Below are 20,908 nucleotides of genomic sequence, written 5' to 3'. Positions count from 1 at the left end.
TTTATTTTTTTTATTATTTCTTTTTATTTTATATTTGTTATTTCAGTTGTGTGAAGGGAAACTCGCAAAATAAAAATCACACACTCATTACTGTGTTTCTACTGTGTGTATGAAAATAAAGTTCTTGAATCTTGAATCTGAGACCTCACTATTACTGCTGCTGATGTTGTCGTTATCATCACTATAATGTTTTATTCTTACACACTAGGGTGCAACATTTTGCATTTTCTTCATTCAATAAATTATAACGACATTTTGGATTTTTTATATTTATTTTTGTACATAGAAACCCACTACAAAAAAATCAATAAAATGATCAAATATCTTATTCCCTACTTCCATATAATTCCTCTCTGACGACTAGATCTGGTTAATTTTCTCTTCAAGTATTTTATTTGACACTTTTTGCGTTTTTTAAGAATAAAATATACATTTGCAAACTTTTTTTTACTGTTAAAATCGAAGTCATATATAGCGTTTTGGAGTAAGTTAAACAAAACTACATTTTTCCTGACAGGCTCTACTGAGGGTTTTAAAAACTCACGGAGGTCGATATAAGCCCCGCCCACCGGAAGTACGTAAGTTTCCCCGGGAAAGCTCAGTTTCTGCAGGACGGTGTTTTCACTGGAGTCGCTTTGTAAGTAGTTTTATCCTCAAATATGAACTAATTAATAATTTTGATGATATATTCTGAAATATAAACTATTCAGAAGAGCACTAGAGCTGAAAAATAAGTGATTTATTTGTTAAAATGTTTATTTAGCGGAGAGATTTAACGACACCGCAGTCTGTTTCCAACGTGGTTAGCTAACATGATGTTTACAAGGAAAACTTCTGCTTATTCCTTCAGAAAAGATGAATTTCATCAACAATTTCAACTTTGTTATCTAATATATGTAATTAAAAGATAGGACAACGTTTCTGAGAAGTCAGTGAAATAAAAAGAACTATAATTATGACTAAAACTAGTATTGTAGTAGTGTACTAATACTATTATTCTGTGTAAACACTCACTGTGGACATGTGTTAAAGAAGATTCTTTCATTTATTAAGCATATTTATGAAGCTGATGACCTACAGAAGGTTTAGTTTGCTGAATAAACAAACAAACAGGAGCTCAAACTATTTATGTGAGTACAAATAGAGCTGATTAATCTACGAGTTTTCTGATGAAAAATGTTGATCAGTGTTTTCTGAAGCCTGCTAGAATGTCCTCAGATGTCTAGTTTTGTTCTTAAACTCAGATATATTCAGATTACTGGCACAGAGGAGGAAAGAAACCAGAAAATATTCACATTTACAAAGCTGGAATCAGAAGATTTAGACTTTTTATCTTTGAAAAAAATGCATAAACTGACTGATAGATGATGCAACTAGTTTGTAAATAGCTGTAGCTCTAAATGTGAGTGTAGTATAATGCTTTCAGGTTAGTTTATCCTGGAAATGTGCAAAAATCTAGCTAACTAGGAGTAGATATGTGATTGTTTTGCTCATAAAGTATATAACCAGGCAAATAGTCTGTGATTATTTTAATAAATGACAAGTAGTCGATTAATCATTGCAGCTCTAATAACAAAGAATATAAATTAAATCTGATCTGAAAAGAAGACTTTTTAAATAAATTGTAAACATTAAATAGTTTAATCAGACATTTTAAAGCAAACTGATCAATGACTTCATTCCTTAAAATCTAATGTCACTCAAAGGAGTTTTATTCTGTTTGTTTATATTTACTATTTCTCACCTTTCTCAATATTTTCTGTCATTTAGGCTCAACAGTTTTAAAGAAACAGTTTCAAATCTGAAGTTTCTTAATAAATATTTTGCGATTGCATCTTCTAAATCCATGTTTACAAACCAACCATCTTTGCTGAGTGTTGCTCAGTCTGCATGAAATGCAAACAAAAAAAGGAACTTTCTAATAAAAGTCTTTTAATCCTAAAGAGCTTTTGCTGATTGTGTGTAACTGTGTTGATCAAAATGTTGCATTAACATGAACTGGTGCAACCTGACATCAGTGTTGGTGCCGATCAGCGAGAACAAAGAAATTTTCTTTCCTCTTTGGTTTGTTAATTTCTGAATTGTGCTTTTTCCCTGCAGATAAACAATGGAGAAAATAACAGAGAAGGTTTTACTGGAGAAAGGCTCCCCAAAAACAGGAAAACTGGAGCAAATCGAGACGCTGAAGTGAGCAACGTGTTTTTATTTTCCTGAAAATGCTCTGCAGGTGGAGTTGAACCTGGGCTGTGTAGTCATAGATGCTGGTGACATCAAAATATAGTTCTGAACTGTTGTTCTGTAATGAAAACAAAAAGAACCATGAAAATGCTCTGAATTGCATTTTTGTGATATTAATCTCAGTGTTTATTCCAGTTGTGTTGTCAGTTTTGCTCCGATTTGTTGCAGGAGTCCTAAAGTAATCACTAAAAACCGTCATCTTTGATCTGATTTGGTTTCATGCGATGTAGAAACACTAACTCGAGTCTTTCTGTTGTCCAGTCTGTCTAAAATGGGGCTACAGCTTCAGGATTTGCCCGTCAAGCTGCTCTCCCGTCTCCGGTCTCTGGAGCGGTGGGATCTGTCCGGGAACCGACTGCAGGACTTTCACAAGAGCCTGGAGCTTCCTGCGCTTCGATTCCTGGACCTGAGCGACAACCAGATGGAGGACGTCACCACGCTGGAGTCTCTGGTCGGCCTGGAGGAGCTCAAGATGGACGACAACCTTTACATCACCGTGAGGATTGGTTTACTGCTTAGAGTCCAGGTTGAGGGGTTTTCTGTGCAGCTGCAGCACAAATACCAAATATATGAACAAATTCTACCTTAAAGGACCGCATTGATTCCTAAATGCAGCACGGTCATTCCAGAACTGGAGGACATTTAGGTGTCAATATTTTAGAAAAATAAACCTTCTCTTTTACAGTTTTCTGCTCCATATTCATCAATAATAGGTAATAAACTATCAAAGGCTTGATTGGTTCAGCTTACACATCAATGGTAGCATTTTAATTCCATGTTTTATGTGTTGTTTGCTAACCCTACTCTAATCACAGTAAAAGTGTTGCTAATCCATGCTAATGTGATCTTTTTCTCAGCAGTAGAAGCTAGATATTTAGCTGCTGTTACTGCTGACCAAGAGGACAAACTGACTGATGGAAAACAGTCCAAAGAATTAGTCTGATCCTGATAATATGAGGTAGAGTGAGACATTCAATCAAGGCTGACAATGTTATGAAAATATAAAAAATAGAAGCGAGGACATAGCTTTGCTCTACACATTCTTTAGGAAAACTGTTTGATGATGTAAAACAAGCCAGAAAACGACAAAAATGAGACAGAAAACAACAAAAACAAGACAGAAAACGCTAAAAACAAGGCAGAAAACGACAAAAATGCTAAAAACAAGCCAGAAAATGACAAAAACGAGACAGAAAACGACAAAAACGAGACAGAAAACGCTAAAAATAAGACAGAAAATGACAAAAACAAGACAGAAAACACTAAAAACAAGACAGAAAATGACAAAAATGAGACAGAAAACGACAAAAATGAGACAGAAAATGACAAAAACAAGACAGAAAACGCTAAAAACAAGACAGAAAATGATAAAAACAAGACAAAACGACAAAAATAAGACACAAAATGAAAGAAATGAGACAGAAAATGACAAAAACAAGACAAAAGACAAAAATGAGACACAAAACGACAAAAAAAGACAAAAAAAATGAAAAACGAGACACAAAATGACAAAAACGAGACACAAAATGACAAAACAAGACACAAAAGGGCAGAAATGAGACACAAAATGACAGAAACGAGACACAAAATGACAAAAACGAGACACAAAAGACAACAGTGAGACACAAAATGACAAAAATGAGACACAAAAGACAAAAATGTCGTCAACAGGTTATGCTAACATGTTGTGGGACACGTTTCATGCTTAATAATTGTTATTTAAAATATTATGTTGATTAAAAAATGTTCCCACAATTACAAGAGACATCAATGAAAAACATAAAACCATAAACAGGAGATTTAAATTTCATTTTAACTGTTTTGTTTGAGATTCAGTTTGATCATTGGAGGGGTGAGACGAGAAAAACTGCATTTTAGGGGAACTCCAGACTTATTTAGTGTTTTAAAATATTTTCAAACATTCTTTCCTCCTAGTTTTTTAGATTTGGTCTCAGGACAAGAACATTTACACAACAACTGCATGTTTTAGTATTTTGGATTATTTGGAATTTGATGAATGAGACGTAAAATGTCTCCAGTTGTGGAACGACACAGCAGTTGTTGCTTCCCTCGGCTGTTTCAGGCCTTTAGTGTGTCCTTAGTTTGCATGTTCTCAGTGTGTCTCGTTGGGCTTCCTCCTGGTTTAAAGACATGTAGATCATGTGAAGTGGCCACTCTGACTCGTCTGTTGTGTCTCTGATAGACGATGATTAACGATCCACTCAGTTTCAATCAGACTTCATTTATAAACCACTTTTCATACAAATGAAACAAAACACGGAGTGGTTTTACATATAAAAGGAATAAAAATGCACTAAAACGTTCAGACAAACCCGCCAACACGATAAACGCTTTTCTAATGAACTCATGCTGGTTTCTAGGAGAAGCTTCTTATCTAATGTGTTTTTCATAAAAACATCCCTGCTTTCCCACTGGTTTTGCTGAAAACTAGATAATTATCAGAGTCTTCTAAAAGGCTGTAAAGAGAACCCCAGCAGTTTAGTTTGGTGCTATTGTAAGATACATTTAAAGACTACAGGTTAAGGAAAGGATGGTTAAAATTCATTTAACTTGTAGTGTCTAGTTTAAGTCTAAATACTGGATCCTCAGGTCCAAAATCCTGATTTCTATAATTATACTCTGTCAGTTCAGATTTTGAGACAAAATTCTACATTTAGTTAACGAAGAGCAGCCTGTGTTTCCAGTTTACAAAGAAAACCCCTGCTTATTAATGCAGAAAAATATGAATTTCATCAACAAATTCACCTTTCTGTGATCTAATGTATGGAAGTAAAAGATAAGACAACATTTCTGAAAAGTCAGTGAAGTAAAAATACTACAATTATGACTAAGGCTAGTATAATATTAGCATACTAAAGCTATTATTCTGTGTAAACACTGACTGTGAACATGTGTTAATGAAGATTCTTTCATTTATTAAACATATGTATGAAGCTGATGCCCTAAAGGAAGTTTATTTTGCTAAATAAACAAACAGGGGAGCTCAAAGTACTTCTGTCCATTAATCGGTTATTTTTCTGATGAAAAGTGTTGATCAGTGTTTTCTAAAGCCTGCTAGGATGTCCTCAAATGTCTCGTTTTGTTCTTAAACTCAGATGTATTCAGATTACTGGCACAAAGGAGGAGAGAACCCAGAAAATATTCACATTTAAGAAGCTGGAATCAGAGGATTTAGACTTTTTATGTCAAAAAAATACTTTTGACTGACTTCTAGATGATGCAAATAGTTGACAAATTATTAAATAACTGGTTCACCTCCAATTCTACTCTAATGGTCCTTCAGTTTTTGAGACAAAACTCATGAATTTTACATGCTGAGTATTTGCTTTTTAATTTTAATGCACAAATGGAGAAAGATTTGAAGCTCAGGTTTCCTTTTTTCGTACGATCTCCAGTGTGTTTAGATCAATTTGTCCAAAAAGACCCAGTCCAGGACAGTTTGATTGGATGAAAAGTCACAAAACTGTACAAATATCTGATTAGATGCCTACTGCTAAATCCATCACTAACGTGATCATTGATTGTTTGGTTTAAGTAATTTTTAAAGCAAAAAAGTTGACATTTTTTGATGGTAGCTTCTTAAATCTGAATGTTTTCCGGGTTTGTTTCTCCTCTCTGACAGCAAACTGAATATTATACCACATTTTCTGAGATTTTCTAGCTTAAGCACCAAACTGATTAATCAAGAAAATAATCTGCAGATTAATCATCGATGTAAATTACTCCCAGTTCCCACCTGAACCTTTAGTTTGTGTTTTCAGTCGTTCTTTCAGCGTTAAATGCCTCCTCACCAGGTTGTAAACCTGCCTTTTGTTATCAGGTGAGCGACAACTACAAGCTGATGGTGCTGCTGCCCAACCTGAGGATCTACAACGGTAAAGACGTCAGTACGACGGCCAACCACCTGCGCTACGTCTACAGCGACAACCTGAGGACGAGGGTTCGAATCCGACCACTCCTTCTGCTCTATTTAATGATATTAAAACAGTTTTCAAACATTTCAGTCAGTTAACAAAGGGTGTTCTGGAAATGCTTCTGACTGTTCGCTGATTGGTTTCAGATTATCGCGGTTTGGGAGAAAAGCTTCAGTCTCCCTGATCCAATCACGGCAGAGAAACTCGTCGCCTTGGAGACCAGCTTCGTCAGCACCGCCCGGCAGCAAGTTAAATTCGGGCCCAGCTCAGTCAGCGACTTCACAAAGTGGAAGGTCAGACGGTTGGAACGTTGGGATCAGTTTTTAGTCCTACTTCCTGTCAGATTTTAGCTAAGTTTCTTTGTCTCTGTACAGGTGGAGATTATGGCGAAGGAGTATCTGCGCTCTCTGACCGACCCGGACAGCAAAGAGGAATCTGCTGATGCTAAAGAGAACGAAGTAAGTGTTTAAAAGCTGCTCAATATGGCTTCCTAAACGTCGTGACTCGAAGATATACAGCGCCGTGATGAAGAAACCTTCTATTTTTGCATATTTCTCACACTTAAATGTTCAAGATCATCAAAGTAGTATTTATATTTATTGGATTATTGGATTTATTGGACAGAGATAACCCACAAAATGTCGTTTTTAAATTAAGATTCCTTGAAAACCTACATCATCGCTTCGAAAAAGTAATTGCCCCCTACAAAAATCTTCTATTTTTGCATGTAAAAGTTCCAAATCATCAAACAAATATTTATATTTATTGACTATTTGACAGAGATAACCCACAAAATATAGTTTTTAAATGATGGTTTATTGAAAACTGATAGCACCCCTGTGAAAAAATAATTGCCCCCCAACAAAAATCTTCTATTTTTGCATGTAAAAGTTCCAGATCATCAAACTAGTATTTATATTTATTGAGTGTTAGACAGAGATAACCAACAAAAGGAAGTTTTTAAATGATGATTTATTAAAAATTTATTGAAAACCTGTATAACCTCTGCGAAAAAGTATTTGCCCCCCCCCCACAGAAATCTTCTATTTTTGCATATTTCTCATGTTCCACATCATCAAACTAATATATCTATTTATTGATTATTGTGCAGAGATAACCAACAATGAATGATGATTTTGTTAAAGTATTGTTGAAAACCAATACCACCCCTGTGAAAAAGTAATTGCCCCCCTAAACCTAATAACTGGTCTGGCAGCAACAACTGCAGTTAAATGTTTGTTCCAGCTTGTGATCAGTCTTTTACATCACCATGGAGGAATTCTGGTCCACTCTTCTCTGTAGAATAGTTTTAATTCGGTCACATTAGATGGTTTTAGATCATGAACTGATCTTCTAAGGTCTTGTTACAACATCTCAGACTTTGACTCCAGAACCTTCATTTAGTTCTTTTTGAGCCACTCAGAGGTGGACTTGTTTGTTCGCTATGGGTCTTTGTCTTGCTGCATAAACCATTACTGTTAAAAAATTAGACAAAAAACAAATGACAAAAACTAGACAAAAAATGACACAAGCGACACCAACAAGACAATAAATTACAACGAGAAACAAAATGACAAAAAAGTAGACAAACTACACAAGCGAGACAAAAAACAAAACAACAGAAACATGAGACAAACAAGTCAGACAAAAAAAAACAAAAACGAGAAACAAAATGAGAAAAACTGAGACGACACGAAACAAAACCAAAAATTTGACAAAAAATTAGACAAGAAAGTTAGAAAGCGACAAAAAAACGAAAGAAAAATGAAACAAAAAATTATATAAATGACACAGACAAAAAAATGACTAAAGCCAGAAACAAAACAAAAAAACAGACTAACAACACAATAGAGAGAGAAAAAAAACAAAATTATACACAAACAATGAATAAAGCGAAATACAAAATGACAAAAATAGGACCGGAAACACAAACAAGACAAAAAGGAAACACAAAACAACAAAAACATGAAACAAACGACAAAGGTCAGATAAAAAAAGACAAACAACAAAAACAAGACAAAATGTTACAAAAATGAGACACAATACGACAAAAATGAGACGACACGAAAAAACACATTAGAAAGCAACAAAAAAAGACACAAACGAAAAACGAAACAAAAAATATATAAATGACACAAATGAGGCAAATAATGACAAAATTAGGACCAAAACCACAAGCGAGACAAAAAGGAAGCACAAAACGACAAAAGTGACAAACAAAGCAACCAAAACATGAGATAAACAACAAAGTCAGACAATAAACAAGACAAAATATTACAAAAATGAGATACAAAATGACAAAAGAACAATGAACAATCTAGTACTTTATGATCTAAACAACTTGTCTAGAAGTTATTTTAAATTTACAGTTTTACAAATTTACAATTTGCTGTGATTTTTACTCTTTACAAAATCGTCCCATGTCCTGGATTGGACCCTCTGGAGGGCCGGTTTGGGCCCGTGGGCCACATGTTTGACACCCTGCTGTAGGTGTTTTAAACTTTATCTTCATACATATTTGCTTCTTTCAGGGCATCTCAACTCCTGTGAAGAGGAAACAAACCGAGTCAGAAAGCAACACCAGCATCCGTCTGACGCCTCGTAAAAAGCTGCGCTCGGATCTCCCTGCGTCTCCTCTTCAGGAAAGCCCTCGTAAATCCAGCCTCCGCATCAAAACTCTAACGGAGACCGCCGCCACCGTCAGGATGAGCCCCAGAAAGACGAGCCAGCCTCCCTCCACCCCCAGCAGAGGGCGACCGAGAGCAGAGAGGAGCTGCAAAGAGGACGGAGCTCAGACTAAACAGAGGCAGGAAGGCGGCAAGAAACAGCAGAAAACCTCACAGCTGCAGAGAGATGACGACATGATTCATGCAATAAAGAGCCTGAAGAACACACAGGTAACGTAAACACAGCAATAACACATGTGGTGCTGTTCATGACTCAGCTACAAGCTGCAGGCTTGAAACGTTTTCCAAGGGAGGCACATTATTAGTGTTTTGTTTGCAAATTGCTCCATTTTGTCCCTGAAAAATCAAAGATATCGCCACAACTATTGCCCAGATTGTCATAAAAGTTGCTCTGAGTGTCACTGGTCCATATTTGGATAAACTGATAACAGTCACTTTATTCAAAGATCTAAAAGCTACCTGGTAAAACGTGTTTTCAGTCTTTTGAAGCCACATCAGTAGTTCAGACTTGAAATTTGACTCAGACATTTATTATTCCCAGCTGAGATTCACTTTTCTGGTTTGGATTGCTTTAAAATCTACTAAACAGCCCTCAAGATGAATTAAAAGACTTTGGGGATTCTAATGAGGACCGAACAATATGCAAATAAAAATCAAATTTAGATGATTTTAATAGAAATCGTGATACGAGTCAGGATTTTTAGTGGAAATGGTCTTTTTTTCATTTCTTCTCCACTGAATTTTTCTTGAAATTGTAGGGATTTTTGCTGTATTCTGTTCCAAACATGTTCCTTAATGTCTGGAGAATATGATTTGCAGGTGGATTTTGCAATATTAGGAATATTTTATTTGAGTGTTCAGTCCTAGTTTTAATAAACATGATTACGAAAACATTACAGGGTTGAAAAGAAGGTAGCTAAAATGATCATTTGTGGTGAGAAAGTCGAAGATTTCTTGGTCTTGTAGCCTCAAATGTTTAGCAGGGAAGGATTTTTATCTGTTAATCTCCTCTTCTGGTCGCAAATTAAAAGCACAGTCACTTTCTGAATCCATCTTCTTAAAATTTTTATGTTTTCTGGGGTTATTTTACACTTCTGTGGGAGTAAACTGAATATATTTGGGTTGTTGACCAAAGGAGAAATTTCAGGGCCTCATCATGGGATTTTCTGACATTTCATACACCAAACAATTTATCAGTAAATCAGGAAAATGATGGATATTATAACTGACAATGAAAGTGATCTTTAGCTGCAGCCCTAGTGTGTTAGCATGCTAATATTAGTGCAGAGTTTACGGAGTTGTCTTTATGCTGGTGCAGCTGTGAACTGTCAGGACATCGTGTCATTAACGTCGTCTTTTCTGATCGCTCTCGTCTTCCTTTTCGTCCACGTTTCCAGCAGCCGGTGCAGCTGAAGCCGCTCCATGTGCTCCAGTGTCACAGCAAACAGGACAAACCCGAGGATTTCTCCACCCAGCTGTGGGCCTGTGCTTTCCAGCCGCTGCCCGATTCCTCCGGTACCGTCGAACTAGAAAAGCAACACATGAATGACTGAATATAAGGCTTTATTTGTGCGTATATGCTAAAAACATTCCTATAATTGTGTTGAAAATGGGTTTAAAGTCTCTTTTTCCTGCGTTCTCAGGTGGTGGAGGAAGTCGTCTGGTTGCCACCTGTGGAGGAGATTCTGTCTGCGTGATCGACTGTGAAACAGGGATGGTGATGAAGAAGTACAAAGTCTCTGGAGAGGTCTGCTCCGTTTATTCTGACGAGTCTACAGTCATTTAGCTTTAAAGGTCTTCAGCTCATAATTACAAGAAAGTAGCATATTTAACGCATCCAGTTAGGATTTTATGTGCTGGCGTTTACACACTGTGGTGGTGTTCTAATGTTGGAAAAATGTTCATTATACAGTCCTATGACAAAGTATTTGCCCCCTCCACAGGAATCTTCTGTTTTTGCATATTTGTCAAAACGTAAATGTTTCTGGTCATCAAACTAATTTTAGTATCAGACAAACATAACCCAAGAAAACACAAAATGCACTTTCTAGATGATAATTTTATGTATTGAAATTAAAGTCCTGTCCGCACCATCTTGCCCTATGTGAAAAAGTAATTGCCCCCTTAGCTACCAATCTACCAGCTGGGTTCAGTTTCACCATCGACACTCACATTTTATTCCTGTCAGACTTGTTGAATCTAAACTTCACTAAACAAAACCTGTCTTCATTGTGAAGTAGATAAAGGGTCTCAAAAAGCAACACATGATGCCACGTTCTAAAGAGATTCAAGAACAGATGAGAAACAAAGTCACTGACATTCATCAGTCTGGAGGGTTCCAAAGCCATTGCTGAGGCTCTGGGACTCCAGAGAACCACAGTGAGAGACATTATCCACAATGGAGGAACATGGAACACTGGAGAACCTTCAGGAGTGGACCAACAACCAACATTTCTCCAAGAGCATCAACATCTAATCCAGGAGGTCACAAAAGAACCCAGAGGAACATCTAAAGATCTGCAGACCTCACTGGCTTCAGTTAAGGTCCATCTACATGCTCCAAGACTTTTGGGATAACATCCTGTGGACTGATGAGTCAAAGGTAGAACTTTCTGGAAGACATGGGTCTGTTCCATCTGGTGTAAAGCTAATACTGCATTCCACTAGAAGACCATGATACCAGCAGTGAAACATGGTGGTGGTAGCGTGATGGTTGGAAGATCTGGACGATTTGAATTCTGTTCTCTATCAGAAAATCCTCCTGGAGAAGATCCACCATCAGTTCATGACCTAAAGCTCAACACTGATGGTTTATGCAGCAAGACAAAGATCCAAAGACACAAACAAGTCCACCTCTGAGTGGCTCAAAAAGAACTAAATGAAGGTTCTGGAGTGGAGGAGTAAACATCTGAGATGTTGTAACAAGACCTTAGAAGATCAATTCATGATCTAAAACCATCTAATGCGATGGAATTAGAACTATTCTACAGAGAAGACTGGACCAGAATTCCTCCATGGTGATGAAAAAGACTGATCACAAGCTGGAACAAACATTTAGCTGCAGTTGTTGCTTCCAAACCTGTTATTAGGTTTAGGGGGGCAATTACTTTTTCACAGGGGTGATATTGGTTTTCAACAAATTATCATTTAACAACTGCATTTTGTTGGTTATCTCTGTCTAATATTCAATAAATATAAATGTTAGTCTGATTATCTGGAACTTTTTTATGCAAAAATAGAAGGGTTCTGTAGGGGGGCAAATACTTTGTTCACTGTACATAGATAAGACATCTGATGTTGTTCGCCTCCACAGGAGTTCTTCTCTCTGTCCTGGTCCACGGTGTTGATGTCCAGAGGAGGAAAAGCTTCGGCTCAGCACTGCAGCATCCTGGCGGCTGGCGGGAAGAGAGGTCTGGTCAAACTGATCCATCCCAGAAACAACGTGGCCTACGGGGAGTTCAGAGCCAGCAGGAAGTCGCTGTCGGTCCTCCGCTTCAACCACCAGCAGGGAAACTTCCTCTTCAGTGAGTTCATTCAGTCACGTTTGCATGTTTTTGCTCATCATTTCAACATATAACAATGGAAAATAACTGAGAGGTTCTGGGTTACTAGAAAACATGACAAGAAACACAATAATCTCCTTCAACAGTGTTCGTTGTTGACAGTGTTTATGCAACACTTCTGTCTCAAATAGGAAATACGTGAAGATTCACCTGCTGCTAATGGGCTTAATCAGAGTTATGTAACATGATTTAGCAATCAGACATGTATTTATAAGTAAAAGCCTTTAAATAATGTTATATTTATATATTTTGCTCCTTTTAGATGCGTTTTTACATTGAATTTTTTTGCACAAAGTTACTTTTGTGATGTTGAATACAATCTTTTTTTGTCAGATCCCTAAAGTTTCCCCCTGTGGTTGTTGCCTTATTTTAATAGAAAACAGAAGCAAGCTGTAACTAAGAGAAAACAAATGAGCTGTAAAGTCTTCACCCAGACCACTACTCTGATCCAACACAACTTACAGATCAACTTTGATGTAATCCACTGTAGTTGTTCAGTTTTCATATTTCCATCTGTTTGGCTGCCATCGTGTCCAGTTTCACCTTCAAATTCATCATATTTCTTGCATTATCGGACTATAATGCTATTTTTCCAGCTTTGACACGGACCTCATCCCATTTGTAGTCAATTTTAAAACATTTTTATTGAGGGGGACAACATACAGTCGTTTTACTAGCAGTGTAGAGTGCAATCAACGTTTAAAGTGCTTTACAAGCAACAGACGAAACAGAATCTGAGGATTAAATAGATTTAAAGAATAATGCAAAACAATCAAAGTGAATAAAATTAAATTAGAGGCTGGTAGTTACCGTTCTAAAACGATAATAGAATAAATAAAAAAGCAATAAAAACACCATTTTGTTATAAATTAATAAAGTGATTGTCAGTATAATATATATGAAAGAAGATAAATAGCAAATGTCAAAACATAAAATGTTAAACCACAACATAAAAGCCAGTCTAAATAATTCATTTTTTTAATTTTTATTCATTTTAAAATATCCTTTTTGGAGTGTAAATGTCAAAAGCAGCATCACCAAATGTTTTTATTCTGATTTGTGGAGCAGATTAAATAGAAAATCTGAGTGATTTAAAGACCAGGTAGTGTTTTATGATTTAATAAAATCAACATAAAAGCTTCTTTATAACATTTAAACAGGCGTCATGTGAACTCTGGTGCAGCAGAATTTCAATTAACTGCAGCTGATTTATTGTAACCCTGAGAAGGATTTCTGTGCTCAGGTTTTCTCATCATGTGGTCTCATTGTTTAACTTTCTGTCCTCCAGCGGGATCCTATGACAACAAGATAGTATTATGGGATATCGGCGGAGTGGACAGTCAGTACAACTTCAAAGTCGTGTGAGTATTTCTGCCCAGATACGTCACTTTTGTTCTCTACATACATTTTTTCCTCAAAACAGCAGAAGCTAGAGACCATTCCTTCTGAAGGTTCATTTTTGATGCAGTCAGTGTGTTGAGTTTTTAATGCATCATCGTTAAAATGAGTCGGTAGTTTTCATTTTCTAGTCAGCTGCTCTTTTAACTTCCACTTTGTGATTTTTCTGGTTTGAACTACACGTCTAGAGAAACTTTGGATTGTTGGGTTGGAGTGCTATGAGGTGACATTTTGTGCATTGGCGCTATATAAATAAAATTAAATTGAATCGGCCATTTTTGATCACGCTATTGTACTTTAAAGTGGAAAAAAATACATATTTTTGTATATCTTCCTTGTCAAATCGCCATTGTCTATGCAGCAAATTTAAAATAACAAATGCTTTCTCGTTCACATTTGCAAATTTAGCTTAAAACTTCAAATATTAGGGCTGCAAACCTACAGGAATAAACACCATACTAAATTATTTGACTGTTTTAACGGTTATTTATAATACTAATTGTATATATTTGATGCATTAGCACCATTATTAAATACAAAATTAAGATAAACTGCACATTTGCATTCATAAAGCTGATGCAAATCTGTCTAGCTCCAACAAATCAGTCTTTACAATACATTATCGAGGCCAAAACAACAGAAACTGGACACTGTTCGTTCTGAAATTCCATTTTGATGCAGCCAGTGTGTTGAATTTTTAAGGCATCTTCATTAAAATGAGTTGGTAGTTTTCCTTTTTCTAGTCAGATGATCTTTTAACTTCATAAACTTTGGTATTAAGCACAAGTCTGGTGGAGTTGAACCACACTGTGTCCTTTAAAGTGGAAAAAAAATGACATTTTTTGTGTTTCTTTTGTGTCAAATCACCATTATTTATACAGTGCGTTTAAAATAACAGACCCTGACTGACACAAAGTGGTTTTTCACTTCAAATTACCTCACAAGATTTAATATAAGGGCTCTGAACCTGCAAAAACACACCATAGCAAACTGCCTCACTATGTTAATGCTTATTTGTTATACTGCTAGTAAATATTCAGTGCATTTGCAACATTTCTGCGATGAATTCAATAAAAATTAAGCAAAGCTGCACATTTCCTTTCATAAATCTGATGTAAAGTGTAGCTCGGAGGTTCGGACTATTTCTGTTTGTTTTCTTCCAGGCAGCTGCTGATGTTGGAGGTCAGCGCCAACCCTCTGCACATCTGTCTGCCTCCGACTTCTCCCAGCACACATCTGCTGACCGCCTGCGAGGACGGCCTGCACTGCTACAACACACAACTGGGAACCAACAGCAACACAAAGAGGTAGACGAGTCCACCGTGGGTCTCTGTTGGACCTTAAACTGATGACGGTTAGAATGAAATCACACCTGTGGACCATCCAGGAGTAATATCCTGTATTATTTTACACCCGGCAGGTCAGAGGAGATGGAGATAACCTTCCCGATATACAAGAAGGAAGACAAAGACCACGACTACCACACCATCGACGGCCTGAGCTTTCTAAACGACGACATAGTGGGTGAGTGAGGCTCAGTTTAGCTTGAAGTCTTGTTTTCAGGGCCTGTAAAAGAGGAGTTTAGTGTTGTTAGTGCCGCTTTTAGCTGTCTTCAGGACGTCACATGAGGATTTAGTTTCATTCTGGTCCCTGTCAGTGAAGTCCTGACCGACTGTGACTCATACATTCTTGCATTATTAGTATATTTAAAGTGATATTTGGAAACTAAACCTGATTTGAAAAGAAGAAAACAACATAAATCTTCATGTTGGTGCTTGTGATCATGTGATAGCACAAGGACAAGGGATACACTAATATTATGGTGACCGATGTTTAGCATTTTTTCTATTATCAGTATTTTTATTGACTAATTATTGATAAATTAAATGTCTACTTAAGGTCTCAGGACTCTGTGGTCTCAGAAATGCCTCTCAAGCAGAATAAAAACAGCAAGCTGTTGCCACAAACCATGAAGTTAGTTTCTCTCACAGTGGCCAATTCTATGCTAATGGCTAAGTTAGCAGCTACAGATTAACCTGAACCAGAATCTGGAAAATGATAATTATGAGTCATTTAAAATTTGGACTTTAGTGAGCAATAAAACTAACAAAGCAGTGAAAGAAACAGACTTTTTACAGTTAATTTTTAGTAGGGAGAAACCGACTATCATGGCTGATGTCTGGCCTTTTCCAGTTTTCAGTTTTTTTTTTTTTTTTTTTTATAAAAACTGAACAAGAAACACAAACCAGGAAATTAGCTTCTCTTGGTGGCTAAGGCGATGCTAACAGCTCACGACTAAGTTACTTAGAGCATCTTAACATGTTCTGACGTCAGATCAACTTTAAAAATCTGCTCTTACTGACAGACACATCTTTCTAGCAGAGACACAAACTGCAAAAACTACACAAGGAACACAAACCAGGAAGTTAGCTTCTCTCACAGTGGTCAAGGCTATGCTAACAGCTAGCAGCTAAGTTAGAAGGCAGCTACAGATTAACCTGACAGAGTCTGGAAAACAGTAATTAATAATAATGCTTCAAAATCTGGACCTTAGTGGGCAATAAAAATGACAGGACCGTGAAAGGAACACACTTTTTATGGTAAATTTTTAGTAGGGATAGGCTGATTATAATGGCTGACGTTTTGGCATTTTTGTGATTATCGATATCTGTTTTTTTATTGACCGATAATTGATAAATTAAATGCGCGACTTCAGGTCTCAGGACCCTGTGATCTCAGAAATGTCTCTCAAGCAGCAAAAACTGAACAAAAACACAAGCCAGGAAATTAGCTTCTCTCAGAGTGGCTAAGGCTACGCTAACGGCTAGCAGCTAAATGAGAGGACTGTAACAGGTTAACCTCAAACTGAGTCTGGAAAGCAATGATGAATTTAAGATATGAACCTTAGAGGGCAATAGAATTAATAGAACAGTGAAATGTTAAGAAAATAGAGAAGAACTGATTAATCTCAGTCTATCACATAAAATGAGAGTCTAATTTATTCCCTCCTATTTCTATCTCACATATGATGATATATAATGAAGAAGCTTAGTTATGAATGGCAGCTTCTCTGCTACTGTATGCTGTTAAATCATTACATTTAATGTATATCAGTTCCAAATATTGGTTATCTGCCTTTCTTGATCACCAATCATTGCATCAGTATCGGCCCTGGAAAACCCATATCAAGGACAACTCTACCAGCTGTGTTTTCTTCATTTCAGTCTGAAGTTGACATTAAATCAATTGCAAGATGGTTTAAAATCCAATTTAAATCCCCAGCTCTCCCTTCTTTCTGTACGTTTTAATTTTTCGTTTATTTTCTGTGTCGGTATCGTAGCCTCCAAGAACTACATGCATGGATCCATCTACTTGTGGAGCTGGAGCCGGACCAAGGCTCAACGGCCGGACAAGAAGACCAGGACGGTGTGTGCTGTGGTTCTGGCCGAGCTGCAGTGGGCCGACACCGAGATTCCCTACCTGGCCCTCAACACCTGTCCAGGTAAGTCCACGTCGACATGTCGTCCACATAGACGCTGTTCAACTTTAAATCTTTAAAATAGACGTTTCTGCACATGAATCTACCCATAATCACTCAGTAAAAGTAAGTTTTTGAAAATTTATTAACATAAATAACTGAAATCTCACGTTCATATGTGTTGTCAGACCCTTGATTCAATAGTTCTGGATCTTGAATTTGAGCAGTTTGGCCATTTCTTCCCAGAGAACCTCATCAAATTTCATCACATTTAATGAAAAGCATCTGTGAACCATCTTCACGTTTCTCTACAAACCCTCTTGCTGAATTTCTGGGTGTTTACCAGACGTAGTTGTTCTAGCAGAGCATCTAGAACTCCGATAGTTGTTATAATCTGTGTTTTCGTTCCCGTCTCTTTAGGCCGAGCGTACGTGGTGTGTGGCGACAACAAAGGCCGGCTGTGGACGTACCACATCACCAACCTCCAGATAAACAACTTCCAGACAGGAAAAGCCATACAGCCCACAGAGGTAGCTTCCATAATCATCAAGTATAATGGCAGAAAGCTGTTAGTATTGTAGGTTTGCATGTTTTTCTTCTGGTTGTGGTAACTTTACTCTCCTGGACATCGTGTCATTACACTAAAGTAGTCATGAGGGGGAAACACACACAGTTTGTCAGACAGGCAGTAAACAAACCTCCAGACCTGACAAAGAGTGAACACTAAAATCACTCTCCAAACTATAATTCTAAACATCTGCTACAGTTTCAGACTCTGTTAGTTCTGTGTGGACAGTTTTCTCATGCAGAAAGCAATGATTAGTGAGCTTTTATCGACAACTAAGGTGGTTTAGATGAACTAGACTCATAAAAGTAAAATTGTTTACAGCCTGTCTGAGGGCTGAACTGTGAAGGGAAATTAGTGGATTAGCAGGCAAAGTCAGAGTTTTAGTATCACCAAGGTCTTTTAAGCTGCTAGATCTCCATGGTAACTGATGCTGTGGAGCCAGCCTGGTCCCGAGGAGGTTAAGTTATTATGGTATTAGACTGCAAAAACTGAACAAGAAACACAAACCAGGAAGTTAGCTTCTCTCACAGTGGCTACCGCTATGCTAATGGCTAGCAGCTAAGGTAGCTGGAGCGCCTAAACATGTTGTGAAGTCAGATTAACTTGAGAAATCTGCTTTAACGGATAGACACATCTTTCTATCAGAGACACAAACTGCAAACGCTGCACAAGAAATGTAAACCAGGAAGTTAGCTTCTCTCAGAGTGGTTAAGGCTATGCTAACGGCTAGCGGTTAAGTTAGAAGCCAGCCACAGATTAACCTGAAACAGTACAACACAATAATCAATAATGGGCAATATAAGTGATATAACAGTGAAAGAAACACACTTTCACAGTTAATTAGCCAGCAGCTAATGTGTTGGTTGTTCCATCAGGTGTTGGAGTGGCCCACCCCGATGAGGGACGGCCTCAGCCAGCTGGAGGGTCCCTCCATCAACAATGTGGCGATGGACCCTGAGCTCCACTACCTGGCAGCCCTCAGCGACAAGAACATGGTGATCGTGTGGAAAAGAGACGAGTCGTCCTGATAACTGGACGAGTCTGACGGATCGCTACTGTTTTTTGGGACGTAAATTAGCCGGGCATTGCGGGACATTATTGGCTAATCAGTCTGGAACCTTTTAATTTCCAAAATACATGGAAGTCTGTTTGAACAAGATGAAACATGAACTCTCCAAGAGGCTTTATGGTTATTGTAGCATCAAAGAGCTCAATGTACCACATTTTGGTATATTTTTAAGGTGAGATATAAAAGCATTGAAGATGGGATTTTTTTAGATCGTTTTTTCAACTTGTCAGCCAGCACACCTGCCTACACAGCAAAAAAAGCTGCAGGTGCAACTTACCTGCAATCCAAAGGGCCACCCAGGAGCCGCAGTTCCTCCAGTGGCCCAAGATCCCCCAGTAACCTCAGGTGCCTAAGTTCCCCCAGCAACTGTATATGCTGCAGTTCCCCAAGGTCCCCCAAGATCCCAAAGGTACCACAGCAAGCCAAGATCCCAAAGGTACCACAGCAAGCCAAGATCCCAAAGGTACCACAGCAACCCAAGGTTCCCGAGGTCCTCCAGCAACACCAGGTGCCCAAATACTGGCTCCAGCGACCCCAGGTGGTACACTATCCCAGCCCGGCTACCAGCCCAAGGTGCTACGCCAGAAGCCCCATTAGACCCGTCACTAACCTTAGCAGCTCTGATTTGTTGAAGATCTTTTTCCTTCTCATTTTCTTCATAAGCTGTGTGGGCAAAACAGCTTTAAAATGGTGGCGTTAGCAGCTGAAACAATAGAATAATATTCTTTTTTTTTTAATTTTTACATCAAAGTGTAATATGTGGAGTTTGGCATAAAACTCTTAATTTGCAGAGTTTTTGGTGATGCTTGAAGTTAGTAATATCAGCACATCTACGGGAAGAGAACTGTTCATCGTTTCCATGTGATGTATTTATAAGATAATATAACTTTACTGATCCCTCACTGGGGGAATTCACAACTTCTATCTGCTGATTTGTTGTTTGAAACAAAACACATTTACTGTATTTACATCTACATCATCACATGTAGTTGGCGTTTTGTTTTTTCTGAGTCCTTCGTGGCTCCAGTATGATTTCAGTTGTACGCCTCAGAATTAAATTCTTCTGACTCTTAACAGCAGCGATGATGGTTTTAAATCCACTTATTTCAGCACCAGCCACTCAAAATAGTCACGAGAACCCCGTTAGATGGGCACAAGAAACATCCAGATGCTTAATTTTCGTATTAGAAATCAGTATTTTTATTTTAACAGTGGATCACATGAATGTGTGTAATGGGAAAGAGGTCACTTGTAATGACAAGGAAGGAAGCAACGTGCAGCTCAGAGAAACTCACCTGCACTGCAAAAACAGAACAAAAAGAAGAGTAAATGTTTGTTGTTTGGCTTAAAAAAAAGCTCCACAGAAAATGTTAAAGCTGCTGAACGCCTGTGGGATGTTTAATCAGTTAAACTGAAGCCGGCATTCCTGTGTGTGTTTATTTTTCTGCAGTTTGTGCAGTATTATAGTTTTTTTTTTCCTTTTATTTTCAGACGAGTTTTTGAGTGAACCTTCTGCTGTTTAAATATCAGGTTCGGTTTAAATTTGCAGCTTTGGCCGGAAGAAAGAGCAGCACAATGTGTGTCTCTCTGCTGTAAAATTATGTTGATGTGAACAGAAACATCATCATTTACTTTTATGTGCTGGGAAGCTCTACGTTTGCTATCTTCATCTCAATAAAAGGATATTTTCAACTTGCTTCTAGCTCCAATGTGTTTATTTTAGTTCATCTGTATCTGGTATTGTAGTAAAAAAAAACAGGCTTTTTTACATTTTACTACAAGTCCAGTTTCAGACCACACAGTGTCTTCATCACTGGTCTGTCTTGTTTTTCCAGAGAAATCAATCACATTTGAGTCGCATCTAGAATTAATTTCTCTAAAAGCTGCTCTACTACTCACTTTATCCAACATCACAAATGGTTAAATGTACCAGAGCATTAAAAAATGGTTGTATTTATCAAAAATACAGGAC

General features: G+C 37.6%; 1 protein-coding gene across 2 annotated transcripts; it reads left to right on the top strand.

Moving 5' to 3' along the window:
• The first annotated feature begins 589 nt into the window (after positions 1–589).
• Positions 590–20,632, top strand: lrwd1 (leucine-rich repeats and WD repeat domain containing 1). Of its 2 annotated transcripts, none has more exons than XM_055016935.1 (16): positions 590–637; positions 2,101–2,187; positions 2,500–2,734; positions 6,080–6,199; positions 6,320–6,466; positions 6,548–6,631; positions 8,705–9,070; positions 10,261–10,375; positions 10,504–10,607; positions 12,174–12,384; positions 13,712–13,784; positions 14,985–15,128; positions 15,242–15,345; positions 17,162–17,323; positions 17,720–17,829; positions 18,743–20,632. In XM_055016935.1, exons 2-16 carry the CDS (start codon positions 2,108–2,110, stop codon positions 18,893–18,895), a joined length of 2,208 nt encoding a protein of 735 aa, XP_054872910.1. In that variant the 5' UTR covers positions 590–637; positions 2,101–2,107; the 3' UTR covers positions 18,896–20,632. The 2 variants fall into 2 exon arrangements, with proteins under 2 accessions (XP_054872910.1, XP_054872909.1); XM_055016934.1 differs by having other exon boundaries at positions 10,258–10,375.
• Positions 20,633–20,908: the final 276 nt, after the last annotated feature.

This window comes from Amphiprion ocellaris, chromosome 14 (genome assembly GCF_022539595.1).
Source record: "Amphiprion ocellaris isolate individual 3 ecotype Okinawa chromosome 14, ASM2253959v1, whole genome shotgun sequence".
NCBI lineage: Eukaryota > Metazoa > Chordata > Actinopteri > Pomacentridae > Amphiprion > Amphiprion ocellaris.
This window is presented reverse-complemented; position numbering and strand designations above follow the sequence as displayed.

Bases quoted from the DNA above. Each gene is read 5' to 3' on its own strand.
- lrwd1 (XM_055016934.1), top strand. From the start codon at position 2,108: ATGGAGAAAATAACAGAGAAGGTTTTACTGGAGAAAGGCTCCCCAAAA. The intron at 12,385-13,711 runs GTGAGTTCATTC...TCTGTCCTCCAG, and splicing joins GCAGGGAAACTTCCTCTTCA to CGGGATCCTATGACAACAAG. The intron at 17,324-17,719 runs GTAAGTCCACGT...CCGTCTCTTTAG, and splicing joins GGCCCTCAACACCTGTCCAG to GCCGAGCGTACGTGGTGTGT.